We start from the raw sequence: 15,353 nt of genomic DNA, 5'->3' as shown, positions 1-15,353 counted from the left end.
TTGGCCTTAGAGGGAGCGAGAGGACAGGCCCAACGCCATCAGGCCTGAAGAGGAAGAGCCCTCCCACCTTCCAACTGTCATCTTCTGTCCTGAGAAGGAGTGAAAGGACAGGCCCAACGCCATCGGGCCTGAAGAGGAAGAGCCCTCCCTCCTTCCAACTGTCATCTTCTGGCCTGAGAAGGAGTGAAAGGACAGGCCCAACGTCGGGCCGGCCTCGATTAAGAAAGAGCCCTCCCTCCAGTCCATCTGCCTTGGTCCAGACTTCAGAGGGAGAAAAGAATTGCTGAACCTGATCCCCCCCCCCCCACCATTCAGTTCTCCTTTTGTGTCGTGTCTTTTAGATTGTAAGCCTGAGGGCAGGGAACCGTCCATTATCCCCTCTGTTGTAAGCCACCTAGATTCCCAGTGATTGGGTGGCATATAAAAAAATCCTATTATTGTTGTTGTTGTTATTATTATTATTATTTTCTTTTTGTAAAGGTGTCAGAGTTGATGTTGTAGTGCTTGGTAAGCATCATATACTACTTTAATTACAAAGTCATAAAATGTTTTAGGGTCAAAGATGCAAGTGACAAAAAGATTGAGTCTGGCTTGTTGTTTCAGAAACAAATAAGAATACAAGAGGCAAAAATTATAGAGGCAAAAGCAGCAAAGATAAAAGAATGGGTGACTGTCAAGCTGCACGAGGTGAGTCTCATGTTAACTGTGCAGAATGTACAGAAGATGATTCACAGCCATTTATAGTCAGTGGGAAAATTTCTTCAATATAAAGTATATGGATCTTCAAATGAAGTGGCAGCTTGAAACTATGCACAGTGCAAACCTTGATCAAATAATTATTATTCCAGTAGCACAAAGCCATTATCATGTTATCTTATCACTTTTAAAAGTAGATTTATTAACTTTTGCAGACTTACTTGAAAAGTTGAAGCTGTATGCTTAATTCTTCTATGATAATAAGGCTCATAACATGTAAGGTTCATTTCTACCAGGAGATAGAAATGTAGCTGACAGTATTAACCCTTCAAATAAGTCCACCAATTTTATTATCTGCTTTGACATGTTAGTTGTTTGTGGGAGATAACACCATGAAATTGGAGGGCGGGGGAGAAATGATTATTTTGTAGCTCAAAAAAGCTGTTGTCACAAGCATGAAAATTACTTCTTCATGACATCTCAGATAGTGAATTCAACAACAGGGATTCTGAAGAACATTTAAATCATTTCACTCAGGTGTAGCCAAGGTACATGTATGTAATTTGAAACACTGCCACTATGTACTTAACTGTGCAGTCTTTTATATGTGAACCCTCTGTGTGCGTTGTTCTGAAATAAGTGAGTAAAGGATGACACAACATTTTTGAGAGAGGGGGATGTAAATTTTTAACATTTTACTCATGAGTGAGAAATTGTATCTTTATGCTTTCAGCTAGAAGTAGAGAATCAGAACCTTCGCATGATCAACCAAAACCAAACTGAAGAGATAAGGATGTTGCAGAATAAACTGCAAGGTAAACTGTACAAATAATAAACATTTTCTATATTTTCTGTATTTTTAAAGAGGAAAAATTGTGACTATCACTGAATTCATCCAAACACTGTCACACTAAGTATTTATATGTTTATTTCCAATAAGTTGTATCCAATACTAATACAAGTGGAAAGATGTTTATGTATGATAAGTCTCACCTCTCTCCCCACTGTAATAATTCCCTGTTTTCCCTAAAAAGCTTCTGTGGAGATTTGCTTGGAAAATGGGTTGCAGGAAGCTGTAGTAGGGGTAGCTGAAGATCAGGTGAAGTGTGGAGCCATTGTCCATTAGTACTAATGTTGAATGCAACCCAATAGATGAGTCAACAAGTACATATGGGAACATATCATCTAAATGTGTGACAAATCCAATCTGTCTTCACTTAATATATTAAAATTATATTTAAAATGATATTAACATGAACAAATATGATGCGTAAACAGTAGTAACATAGCTGTTGTCATTGTTGTGTGCCTTCAAATTGTTTCCGACCATTTAGGGCTTTAAAGATAATAACCAACACTTTGTATTGGGCCCAGAAGCTATGAAATGAAATTCTTTATTATGGTCAAAGACCAGCATCAATATAAAATATAACATTAAAAATAAAATAATACGCATAAAAAGATTGCTTGGGATAAAAATCTGCCAACTAGAAGCTAATCAGCAGCCAGTATAAGGATCAAAAAGGAGCAGGTATAATTGAACTCCTAGTGGCACCAGTTTGGGACTGTGGTGGCAGCCCACTTCAGGAGCGGGCCAGTCACCACGGTTCTACCCCAATCATGGCCTCCAGCCGCTCTTTACCAACTGTGTGCTTCAGCCCATAGTGACCCTAAGACAAGCCTATCACAAGGTTTTCTTGACAAAGATTTGCTCAGAGGGGTTTTTGCCAGTGCTTCCCTTTGAGACTGAGAGCATAACTATAAAGGTGTCTAATATCAAACTACCTTGATCTTATAAAACCTTTAAAAAAATTTTTTTTGTTGACGATTTCACAGCAGTTGCAATATTTTCATTTGTTAAAATGATAAACACCTGTGAGTTCTCTTCCTGGAATAACATGGTTGTCTTTACTTTTATGTTGACATCCAATAGCAGAATACATTAAATCTTGATATTTGGGTTATTATTCCACAGAACTTCAGGGAAAGAAATCTGTTCCTTCAGCACATAAACCTTCAGAAGGCCAACGAATGAGCAGTTTGACTTTTGGATGCTTCTTAAACAGAGCAAGAAGTCCACAACAAGTTCCTAAACCAGAAAACACAAGCAGTTCTACATCAAAGCAAGCTGAATTAAGTGAAGACAACAGCAGTCTAGGTATTTAGGATATAAATTTCAAAATGACCACTAGTCCTAAACAGAATGATTAGAAATTAATTATCACTGATTTCAATGAAACCTACTTCCACAGGAGCCCTTCTGAAGTTGTGGTCCTCCACTTAGGATTTGGGAACTCTACCCAAATAAACTGACCATATGTCTACAGTAATATTCAAAGGCCAACAGAAGTTAGTCACATAGTGATTTTGGGATAGTTATTTGCCATATCTGAGAAATCTGGAGATACAGATCTTTACAATGGTCAGATAATGTTGATGGTGTGAAACCAGTCAATCTGCTTACCAAATGTCAGTTCCTTGGGTGAGCAGAGTCCTTTTGGCCCCGGACAAACGGTCCAGAAGCGCCATGCTGCCGCTGATTCTAGGGTTAGAGACCGTGCACCAATCGGACAGTCCCTAACCGTAGCACGGCACGGCGGCAGCCTAATGGCAGTGTCCTGTCCACACAGGCGCCACCATCTTGACGTAAGTGATGCACAAATTTCCTTTTTTTCTCTTTTAATAGGTTTGAATAAAAAGTGTCATTTGCAGTTTTAAGTAGTATGTTGTTGTTAACTGCCCTTGGGTCAACACTGACTCATGACAACCCTGTGGATGAGACACCTCCAAGACCTCCGCTGCTTTGCTTGGGTCCTGTAAACTCAGACCTCTGACCTTCCTAATTTGAGTCCATCCATCTAGTGTACAGTCTTCCTCTCTTTCTACTACCTCTACCTTTCCTAGCATTGTTGTCTTTTTTAATGAGCCATGCCTTTTTATGATGTGGCCAAAGTACGACAGCCTCAATTTGATCATCTTGGCTTCCAGGGAAATTTCGAGCTTGATCTGTTCAAAGACCCATTTGTTTGTCTTTTTGGCTGTCCACGTTATCCTAAGCATTCTTCTCCAGCACCACATCTCAGATGAATTACTTTTTATCCACTTTCTTCACTATCCAGCTCTCATATCTGTACATGATGATGGAAAATACAATGGCTTGTACAAATCCAACTTTAGTGCTCAGATGTATATCTTTACTCTTTATTATCTTGTCTAGTTCTTCCATGCTGCCCTTTCCAGTCTTCTTCTGATTTCTTGACTATTTGGCTTTAATGTAGTAAACTCTTGTTACCTGTTGCACATGTAGATTTATTATTTATGTATTCTGTTTATGCCTGCTCTTCAGAAATGCTCTCAGAGTGGCTTAGAAATTGGTAATTAGACAGTTCCATTGGGTCTGGCCAGAGCTAAGAAGCAGAGCCCTCCCTTCAGTCAAACTGGTGCCATTTGGCCAAAGAGGGAGAGATGCAGGCCCAACTCCATCAGGCTTGCCCTAGATTAAGAAGCTGAGCCCTCCCTCCAGTCTATCTGCCTTGGTCCAGGTCTCAGAGGGAGAGAAGAACTGCTGGATCTGATCCCCTTCCCCACCACATTCCCTTCTCCTTTTGTGTTGTGTCTTTTTAGGTTGTAAGCTTGAGGGCAGGGAACCGTCTTATTAAAAATAATAATAATTGTAAGCCGCTATGAGAGCCTTTAGAGCTGAAGGGCGGGGTATAAATACTATAAATAAATAAATACTGTCTCTACACCAGCGGTTCCCAACCTGTGGGTCGCAACCCCTTTGGGGGTTGAACGACCCTTTCACGGGGTCGCCTAAGAGTCTTAGAACCCCCCCCCCCAGGAATCCTGGCAGCTGGCAGGAAAGGGCCAGGAGGAGGAGGAGGAGGAAAGGCAATTGTTCCCCTCTCAAGGCCAGGGTAACCAAACATCCTCCTTTCCCTAGGACAAGTCCTACAGAAGTAGCAGAGGGAAAAGAAGGGCACTGGGCTGGGTTGGGCTGCTGGGGTTCATTGGGGAGACAGCCTATCTGTGCCTTGCCTCGGCTCGGAGGAGAGGGGGCCAGGGGACAAGAAGGTAAAGACAGAGCATCGCCACTGCCTGCTTCCCCTCCATCTCAGAGAATTTGGGGCCAGAGAGTGCCTGGCTCAGGGGCACCGTCTGAAGAAGGGCTCCCCCTCAGCCCTTTCCTCCTTGTCCTGCTCTGGGGGCTCTGGAGCTGGTGACAATGTTCTTCAGGGAGGTCTGGTGCTGCTGCAGCTGCCTCCTCATGTGTGGATTGAAGCATGCAGTGGAAGCCAGCATTACACACACACACACACCAATTCCCATGTTTTTTGTTGTTGCATGCCTTCAAGTTCTTCTGGACTTTTGGCAACCCTAAGGTGACCCTATCCATGGGGGGTTTCTTGGCAAGATTTCTTTGGAAGAAGTTTGCCATTGCCTTCCCCTGAGGCTGAGAAAGCGTGACTTGCCCAAAGTCACCCAATGGGTTTCATGGCAAAGCAGGGAATCAAACCCAGGTCTCCGCCCAGGAGACAGCCAAAGGGCCCAGCATTGTGGGGCTATCGAAGAGCCCCCCCCCCCCCCCAGCATCACAGCAACAGCTTCCCCAGCAGCCAAGACAGGCAACAGGCCTCAGCAAAGCCTATGGGGGAAAAGCCTCACACCAGCAGCTTGAGCTGGAAGGGGCTGGGGAGGAGGTTCAGGTGGCGCCCTCATTGTCAGCACCAGCTTTTCCTCCCCCACTTCTGTGACTGTAAGTTTGCTCCCTCCTCCTCCCCCTCCTGCTCTTTCCTCAGCGGAGATAAAGTTTGTCAGGCTGCGTTTTGGGCACTGCCAGCTCTGTCACCTCCCACTGCTGCCTCCACTGCCGCCACTTCTGCTACCCATGTGGATGGCTGCATCCTGATGTGTAGGGTGGTGAGGTGCTCTAATTGTTCTGTGCCTTCAAGTTGTTTCTGGCTTATGGCAAACATAAGGGAAGCCTGTTGCCACAGTTTATTTAGAAGTGGTTTTGCCAGTGTCTCCCTCTGAGGCTGAGAGAATGTGACTTGCCTAAGACCACTAATTGGGTTTCCATGGCCAAGCACCAATTCAAACCCTGGTCTTCAATTCACAAATCACACTGGGCAAAAGGAGTTTGCCATTGCCTTCCCTACGGCTGAGAGAGTGTGACTTGTCCAAGGTCACCCATTGGGTTTCATAGCAGAGCGGGGAATCAAACCCAGGTCTCCAGAGTCTGGTTCCTATTCCTATGTACTAACTATGAAATAATTGCAAACTTTTTTGGCTGCTCTTGTGTGTCTTCAAGTCCTTTACAACTTATGGCGAACCTAAGACAACTTTATGGGGTCTTCTTGGCAAGATTCTTCAAAGAGGGGTTGCCATTACTATCCTCTGAGGCTGAGAGAGTGTGACCTGCTCAGGGCCATTTACTTGGCCACAAATTGTACATACCCCAGAATGCATCACCCAATATATTGGCAGTCCTTCCCCCCAAAACTTTCTCATTTCCCTCCAACCATCTCATAGCTGGGAGATGAAAATAATTTTTAAAGCAACATTTAAATCCTTACTTTTTTTAAAAAAAAAGTAAGGTCCAAAACACACTGCAGAAATAATCCATTTTGAGACCGCTTTAACTGCCCTGGCTCAGTGCTAGGGAATATGGGACCTGTAGTTTCTTGTGGCCCCAGAACTCTTTGACAGGGAAGGCTATAAATGTCTCACAAATTACAGTTCTCAGGATTACTTAGCACTGAACCAGGGCAGTTAAAGTGGCCTCAAACTGGATTATTTCTGCAGTGTGTTTTTGACCTAAGTAGCCAATATGCTATTAACCATTATTCAGTTTTGTAGCTGTTATTATAAATTGGAAAGACATAGAGTGCAAACTGCTCAAGTATATTTCTTTTCCAGAGTGAAATGTGTTTTTCCAGCTGACTCTCACCTCTAAGGAGGCAGCTGCCACGGGGGTGAGGGGGTGGGAGTGCAGTGGCATAGAGGGGCATCAGGAGGTTTCTCGTGCAATTATATTTATATATTTTGTGAATTTATATTATTGTTTTTAGCTTTTATTTTGTAATGTCACCTAAATTTTTCTTGAATGTCCTAACTTTGGTGGTTTCTTTCCCTCCATTCTGGTTATGACATCTGGTCTCTGCTCAAGGCTCCTCCACTGCTTGGCCTTCTCCCAAGAAAGAGCAGGGTGGCAGCAGCGGAGGATGGAATTAATAGTATTCATATTAATAATTATTAATAATTAGTCATTAACAATAATCAATAATCAATTATTAATAATTGGTTATTGATAATAATTAAATATTTATTAATTAATCAGTTATTTACATTATGATTCATAACAGTAGCAAAATTACAGTTATGAGGTAGCAATGAAAATAATTTTATGGTTGGGGGTCACCACAACATGAAGAACTGTATTAAAGGGTCACGGCGTTAGGAAGGTTGGGAACCACTGCTTTGCACATGTTCATTGCAGACTGTAGTTTGTTGACTCCCATTTTAAGCAATTTTGCTAAATATGTTATTTGCTGCTTTTTCAGAGAAAGAAAGCCAGGAAACATCTTCTGTTGGCATAACAATGTATGGGAGTAATAGAGGTCTGAAGCCCTTACAACAAAATTCTTGTATGCCAGAACAAAGGCAAACAGTAAAATCAAAAGATATAGAAAGTAATGTGTCAAAGAATTCTTGCATTACAGTAAGTGACTGGAGCTCTGATGAAGAGGAAGCAAGCAAGGAAAGATCAAAATCCAGGCGTATATCTACTCTTTCAAGTCACACATCTGAAGAAGGTATAGGCTACAGCAGAATTGGGAGTGAAATGTATTTGACAGCATCAGATGACAGCAGCTCTTTTATGGAAGAAGAGAGTTTCCAAGCTCAAGGAAATATACACAAAAAATTATATTCCTGGCAACAGGAGACACTGTGGAAAAATCAGAACCATGTAACTGGAAAAAGCAACTTGGAATCCTTCAGTGGCAAGAAAGATCATGATAGTTTTTCTGATGAATTGAATAAGAGATTTCAGTCCCACCGGCTAGATTATTCATCTTCCTCTAGTGAGGCAAATACTCCAAGTCCAATTTTAACTCCAGCTCTAGCTCCTAAGCATCCAGCACTGATGCTGGCAGCAGGCTCTCCATCTAATTTGCCACCTCCAAAGCTGAGGACTCCTAGTGTCTTTACTCTAAATGCAGCACTGGCAAAAAAACATTTTAGCCAGCCCTCTCTATGTTCAGACAAAATGTTTGGCAGAAACAGAAATGCAATAAGCATGATACGTCCTTTTAAGCCTCAAGAAACAGATATTGATCAGGTAGATGGAGAAGGTGCAGATGTTTTAGAGAAGATGGAAATTGGCTGTAATGATAAACTCTTTACTTATGACTCCTGTGAAACACAGTGTGTAGAATCCTCGGACTCTGGTGATGCAAGGAAAACTACAAGCAACAAGCCTCCCACTCCTCCACTTCATCGATTCCCCTCGTGGGTAAATGAAATTATTTATAATAATATTCCAGCTTCATAATTTATTTATTTTTAAATTTCTCCACAAACTGTCTGTGCCCATTAGAGACAGTAATACTTTACATGTAGGGCCTCTTGAGAAAGCATCATTACCATCTTATTCTTCCATTGTCACAATTGACCCATATATAAAAGTAATTACAGGTGCTACAATTACTGTACATTTCTGGTTTACATTTCAGAATATATGAAAATAAATTAGAAACTCAGTTGGGGTTAGTATCTATAAATAAAATGTAAATATATAAAATCTGCCATTGTCTACAATCAGTAAACTGGGTTGTTTTTTTTTAAACCTTACGATTTGCCTTCTCTCTCTTTTTTATATTAAGTCATAGAGAATAACCATGGCAGAAGGAGAAATGAGTGGAGGACATCAGGAAAGTCTGAGTCGAGTAGAAGATCACTACTATGGGAGATCCCTAGGGTCTCTGATTAGGACATTTTATGTAATGTTACTAGCCAAATGAGCAAATATCTGCCTTTATAGATTAAAAACAATTGGGCTGACTATGAACTGTGCAACTTCCTTTTACAAATGGCCAAAATTCTTTTCTAGTATTCAGGTTAGATATCCACTTCAGTATGATCTCTTTGTTCAGAGAAAAAGCTAAGAAGTAATGCTTCGGGGATTCTAGCACATTTGAGCCATTAGGAAATAATCTTTTAATACCTTGCAGTGTCTATATTGGTAACATATTGAGATATGGGCTTTTAGATGACCCCCCCCCCCCCAAAGAAGTGGCTGGTATCTGTTCTGAGGCTGTCTAAGGCAACCTGAAGCCGCGAACAAAAGGAGGAGATTTAATCCACTCCTGCAGGTGGCCCATTTAGGACCACAGTGGCAGCCTGCTTTGAGAGTAGGCCGTCTGCTTCAGCCCTTAGTGAAAGTAACATAAACTAACATTCTGTATAGTGAAAAAGAAGTAACTTAAAGGAAATCATCCAATAAGGGTACTAGTGACCATTTAGGACAAATTGGCAGATTTGCCCCAGATGAAAACCGCAGCAACCAAACACCGCGGCCTCTGGGAGGCTTCAAAAGAACCTGCTGCCTGGCGGGTTCTTTTATGCTGCGTGCAGGACACCATGAGAATGCTCACGCGCCATGATGATGTCGGTGCGGCGCTATTTGGGCTCTGTGCTGCCCAAACATCATGGTGCGTCCTGTATGGCTGGATGCGCACCATAATGGCAGTCGGGTTGCTGAGCATGTAAACGCTCAACCCTGCACAACCCTGGTACAGGCTCAAGATGGCACAAAGTACCCATCTGTACAGGCCCTAAGTGAAAGTAACCCAAAAATTAGAACTAATATATGTAATGGTAATGGATTAGTACTGAAAATTGCTACACACATGCTTTAGCTTATCTGAAAAAGAATCTGTATACACACATCTTCATAAAAGGAAGTCCTATTGAATTTAATAGGTATAATAAATGTTTATGAAATGAAAGATTAATTGAAGTTTGGAGGAGTGTATAACAGAAAGCCCACCCACCCCAAGAGATGATGGGTTGTATCCAGCCTGTGTCATCCAGCAGCTGAACAGAAACACTTGGTGGAACCCATGTCCCCTCTCTTTGTGCAGCCCTCACAGCTCATCCCAAATCTGCTGTGGAGATTGGAAGAATGTCTGGAGATGATTTGTGGGATGATTGGGGGGCTGAAGGTGGGAGAACTACCAAAGGAAGTCCTCTGCACTAACCTAATCCATGTAGTTTAACAGTGATTTTTTTAATGCAATTAGATGACGGAAATATTTCTGTAAGGAACAAACCAAACTATGTTCTAAAAAAATACAGAAGTGTTTTGATAACTTGATGAGGAATAGATGCAAAAAGCAAAAGGCATAAAAGTTAAAGTGTGAAAATAACACAGTATCCATTTTAGGTTTTAGTTGTTATGCTTCTTTCCAGATTTAAAGAGGATGCTAATTTTCCCAGTTGAGTTTGGTGGGAACCAGCCACAGCTGAAATCTGAATATTTCTTTAAATGTGTGGGGGAAAGGCATAATATATTATTTAAAAATATATTTTTGTTTCTCAGGAAGGCAGAATTTATGCTGTAGCCAAATCGGGTTTACACTTTTCTGAGGCCTTTAGTGTTGACTCCTTCAGTAAAAGTAAGTTTGTTTGTTTGTTGGACTTATATTCTGCCTTTCTTCCAAAATGGGATTCAAGGCAGCAAGGCTAAACTCTAAAAAGTTTTAGGAGGCCAATCTGTGTGTTATATGCTGAGAGACTGAAACAAAGAGAATATCATTGATGGAGAACAGAGTCCTTACTGGAGCAAGTTGAGAGAGTATAATGTTCTTTTATTCAGGAACATTTCTGCTAATTTACTTCATTTATTTGTTTGCTGTAATTTATATTGTTTCCTGAGTTCTTTCTGAAAATTCAAGAATGTAGAATATAGACTTATAAGATAAAACATACACAGCTCCCTACTTTCTTAGGTTTTATAAATCTATATTCTCCAGACTGTTTTGCAGAGACTTTACAACTTTTTTGTAAATAAAAATAGATCCAAGTTTTTCAGAAAGTATTTGAAAAAAATTATTTGTTTCAGGTTCTACGTCTTCAACTTCTTATTCATTATCAGGACTCTACACATCATTAATATACAAGAATGTGACTACACCAGTCTATACTACTCTTAAAGGGGTAACACTTTTGCTTAAATTTGTGCTGGAGGGGGAGACTCTTAGGAGTCATCTTATAAAAATGTAATATTTCCTATATGCCATATGCCTGTAATGAGCATAAAACTAATTTTCTGGAAAAGCAAATGTTTATTCTTAGAACTGATTGTACAAATGTGATATTAATCACAGACATGACAATTGTGCATAACCGCAGGATGCCTGGTCATCATTACATTTATGCCTGAACTTTATTAATTTGAAAGAATTGTTCTGCTTCTATTTTTCAGTAGTGTGCTCTGTCTAATTGCAGTGTTAGACTATTCCTTTAGTTTCTGGACATATGAGGAGGCTTAAATTTCAAAATATAAATTTTGAAACTCTTACAAAGGGGAGCTAGTCAATGGTATATTATTACTTTGCATGCCAGATGTGAAGCCTGAACATATCAGTAACATTCAAATGTACTAGGCTCCAAAATGTTGATGGAAATAATACAAATGCAAAGAATCAACTATTGAATACCAATTTTGAATATTCCACATGGGTGTAGTGAAAGTTTATGTTCTGGTACCTGAACACAGTATTCTGAATAGAAGCCGATTTGTAATTAGTCTAAGCAGAATAATTTGGCTAGTTGATCAGAGAGAATGAGAAGCCAGAAGCCAAATGTTCCCATACCACAAAAATATGTAGCAGCATTGACATGAAATGGGAGCAAGATTAGGTCACATCTTCCTTTGTACTGACTTTTGTTGAACCATCTATGCATATTTTGTCTGGCTGTGTTCTGCAAATTGAACTCTAGAATATCAAATGGACAACATTTTAATAGAATAGTATTTCTAATTCAAGGGTAGGATGGGCTCTCTAGCCTTATGGCAACCATCCTAGGAGAAGGAAAACTCTAATCCCAAACCCGGGCAGATGGTGCTTGTCTAACCCTGTAAGGTCAACCATCTAAGAGAAGGAAACTCTAATCAAACCTATGACCCGAGGACCTCGCTGCTACCGTCCATGCTTATCAAGGCCTCAGCGGTCGAACCTCTGGTTTAAAGGGTGAGGCCAGTTCTGTGCACACTGCGCTCCACCAGAAAAACCCATTGCACAGTCTCAAAGGATGCATCCAACATCATAAACGCGCTTGTAGAAAGCACGGATGAATCCTTCCTGAATCTTCGTTCATGAAGTAAAGCCAAGAAGAAGAAGATTTCTAATTCACAATAGTTAGATGTAGCAACAATTTCATATAGGACTATAGCCCATAGTTCTTCTCTGCAAGTCCTTAAAAAATTGTAATAGAAAACCCCATCTGTTTTCTATATGTTGCTGTGCTGGTGATATTTTCAGGCAATTTTTGTACTGTCATAGTGGAATAATATTTTAAACTAATCAGTGTAACTTTCAGAATGCAACTTTAAACAAGTTTTTAAAATTACTTCTTTCTTTAGAAAGCAACACAAATCAGCAACAACCCATTTTTAGATGATTCATCTGGGTCTGAAGAAGAAGATAGTTCCCGATCTAGTTCACGGACATCTGAATCAGACTCTCGAAGCAGAAGTGGCCCAGGTAGTCCACGGGCTCTAAAGCGAGGTGGGCAGGATTCTAAAATAGTTTTAAATGTTTCCAGGTGTTCTGGAGAACTGAGAGGGAAGTCAGAATATTTTTCATTATTTAATACAATAGGTGAATTAAATGCATAACTAGATCTTTATTTAGGTTTTAGATAACAAACAAAGCTGGCAAAAGGAGATTTTGAGCCTGTACAGACAGGCCAAAATAAAGCTGCTTCTGGTCACTTTGGAGGTATGCTGTTTAAATGATGCATGCATTCTAAGAGGCCAGACCAAAGCCACACTCCAGTCTTGGGTGGCTGAGATAATGAGTTAATGACATCTTTGCTTTCTGATAATTCAGTGTACACAAGCTTTGCTTTATGCACAAAATTATTAAAAATATTGTATATAAAATATTCAGGCTATGTGTATAAGGTGTATACAAAACATAAATGAATCTCATGTTTAGACTTGGGTACCTGTCAGGAAATGACATGGATGTGGCCACTAGGTGGAGCTGTTGTGCAAGTTATATACAGCTCTAGTGGCAGTCATATGTGTCAGCATTTAAACAGTGCATCATTGGAATGTTGATGCAACTCAACTGTCGTTCTGAACTGTCACTGAGGGAGGGTGAGACAGTTAGTCATTCTGAGAGACAGAGAGATGGTTGGTGTTACTGTGGCTGTCAGTGTAATCTTTGTAAATAGTTATGTAACAAAGATTAAAGAACCCTCTTCTTGAGAGAAACCTCATTGTCCAGAGATTCATTCCTATGTAAGAGGAAGTCTGCCTACGCAACTAAGATTCTTCAGATTCCTTCTCCCTGGCGTCCTGTCAATGTGGTTCAACTCTGCAGGTGGTCATGGTGGACACAGTGCATCTTCCCATGCCCCAACAGTACCATCTCAAAATATCTCATTATGCGGATGCAAATATTCCAGAAATTCAAAATCTGCAACACTTCTGGTCTTGAGCATTTTGGATAAGGGGGACTTGACCTGTATTCATTATAGAGGGGGAAAATTGAATCTTTACTGCAAAGCCTAACAGTATTATTTGCTGTTCTTGTTTGCCTTCAAGTTGTTTCTGATTTATGGCTTCCCCCAAGTGACGCTATCATGGGCTTTCTTTGGCAAAATTTGTTTCAAGGGGGTGTGTCATGGCTAGGGTTGCCATAAGTCTGGACCTCCAAACCGGGACAAATGTAGGGCAAAATTTTCAAATGTAGGGCACATTTTTAAAAATGGAGGACATGCGAAAAAAAATGATGTTTTTTTTTAAATGTTACTATAAATGCATGTTTCTTAGGCATGATCAAAATGGAGGGCATTTGGGCATTATTCCTAGACAGAGGCCAGAAATGTACTTCCCTTTCTGGCCACCCCCCTCCCCCCATTCCAAACAGCACATTTGGGCATTGAACATGGCTTTACTTAACATGGCCTCTTACATATTTCAGAGGCTTATTGTACAGTGGACCCTTGTTATACGCTGGGGTTTGATTCCAAGATCTCCCGTGTATAACAAAATCCGCGTATGCTCAAGTCCCATTGAATATAATGACATAGCAAAATGGTGTCCCCAATAAAAAATGGAAAATCAAGGTAAATTTATACTTTTTTGGAACATTTTCAAACCGTGTATGCTTAAATACGTGTATAAAAAATACGTGTATAAGAAGGGCCGACTGTATAACCAAACTCTTTGGGTTTCACACTGAACATGCTATGCATTCATACTGAACATGTCAAGGTGGTTTAACAAGAAGTGGGTTTGCCCTTGGATTCAACTGTACTTCTCAGAAGTGTGTACTTGGTCAAGGGACTTAGGTTTTTTTCCACTGCGCATGAGTTTGTAAAAATCAGAGCAACTTACATTGGTCGTGCCTCAGAAGCTGGCTCATTTCATCATCATCATCATCCTCACTATCCTCTTCCTCCTCCTCCTCTTCTTCCTCCTCATCCTTCCTTCCTTCCTCCTTCCTTCCTCCCTCCTCCTCCTCCCTCCCTCCCTCCCTCCTCCTCCTCTGCCTCCCGGGCCCAAGCTGAGGAGGAGGTGGGTGGCTGCCTTGGTGCGCTCCCCCCCGCCCACGCACCAAGGCAGCAGAAAGCCACCCACCGCCTCCTCGTGACTGCACTAGGCGCTTGGCTTGGCCCCGGCAGGCGGAGGAGGAGCCAGAGGTGCCTGCCTGGCTTGGCACGCTCCCCGCCCGCCCGCACGCCAAGGCAGCAGGCAGGCAGCCACCCACCTCTGCCTCAGCCACCACTGCCTCCCAGGCCCAAGGAAGTGCCTAGTGCGGTCGCACGGAGGCGTGCGAGGCGGAGGAGGCGGTGGGTGGCTGCCTTCCTGCTGCCTTGGCGCGCGGGCGGGGGGGAGCGCGCCAAGCCAGGCAGGCACCTCCGCCTCCGCCTCCTCCTCTGCCTCGCGCGATTCTGCGCGACCGCGCTAGGCACTTCCTTGGGCTCGAGAGGCGGAGGTGCCTGCCTGGCTTGGTGCGCTCCCCCCCACCTGCACACCAAGGCAGCAGGCAGGCAGCCACCCACCCACAGCCTCCACCGCGCTAGGCAATTCCTTGGGCCCGGGAGGCGGAGCCAGAGGAGGAGGAGGAGGCTGTGGCTGAGGGCCCGCCGGCTGCATGAGCAGCCATGCACGGCCAGAACAAGAGGAGGAGGAGGTGGGTGGGTGGGGCAGTCCCGCCTTTGGCGCAAAACCGGACCGGGACCGGAGTGCCAAAAGTGGGTTTGTCCCACCTACCAGCGGGATATGGCATCCCTAGCCATGGCCTTCCTCTGAGGCTGAGTGTGATTTGCCCACGATCAGCCAGTGGGTTACCCTGACCAAGCTGGTACACTGGTACCCCGGGATACGAAAGGACCGGGTTACGAAATATTCGGGA

General features: G+C 42.3%; 1 protein-coding gene across 1 annotated transcript in view; it reads left to right on the top strand.

Moving 5' to 3' along the window:
* The window catches only part of PLEKHH2 (pleckstrin homology, MyTH4 and FERM domain containing H2), a 133,315-nt gene that overhangs the window by 48,113 nt on the left and 69,849 nt on the right, over nucleotides 1–15,353 (top strand). Inside the window, exons 5-11 of the mRNA XM_042468290.1 lie at nucleotides 604–687; nucleotides 1,430–1,511; nucleotides 2,672–2,854; nucleotides 7,260–8,212; nucleotides 10,301–10,376; nucleotides 10,823–10,917; nucleotides 12,347–12,584. Coding sequence (XP_042324224.1) covers nucleotides 604–687; nucleotides 1,430–1,511; nucleotides 2,672–2,854; nucleotides 7,260–8,212; nucleotides 10,301–10,376; nucleotides 10,823–10,917; nucleotides 12,347–12,584 — 1,711 coding nt within the window. The remainder of the gene's footprint in view (nucleotides 1–603; nucleotides 688–1,429; nucleotides 1,512–2,671; nucleotides 2,855–7,259; nucleotides 8,213–10,300; nucleotides 10,377–10,822; nucleotides 10,918–12,346; nucleotides 12,585–15,353) is intronic.

Source organism: Sceloporus undulatus, chromosome 1 (assembly GCF_019175285.1).
Source record: "Sceloporus undulatus isolate JIND9_A2432 ecotype Alabama chromosome 1, SceUnd_v1.1, whole genome shotgun sequence".
In the NCBI taxonomy this organism is placed as follows: Eukaryota; Metazoa; Chordata; class Lepidosauria; order Squamata; family Phrynosomatidae; genus Sceloporus; species Sceloporus undulatus.
This window is presented reverse-complemented; position numbering and strand designations above follow the sequence as displayed.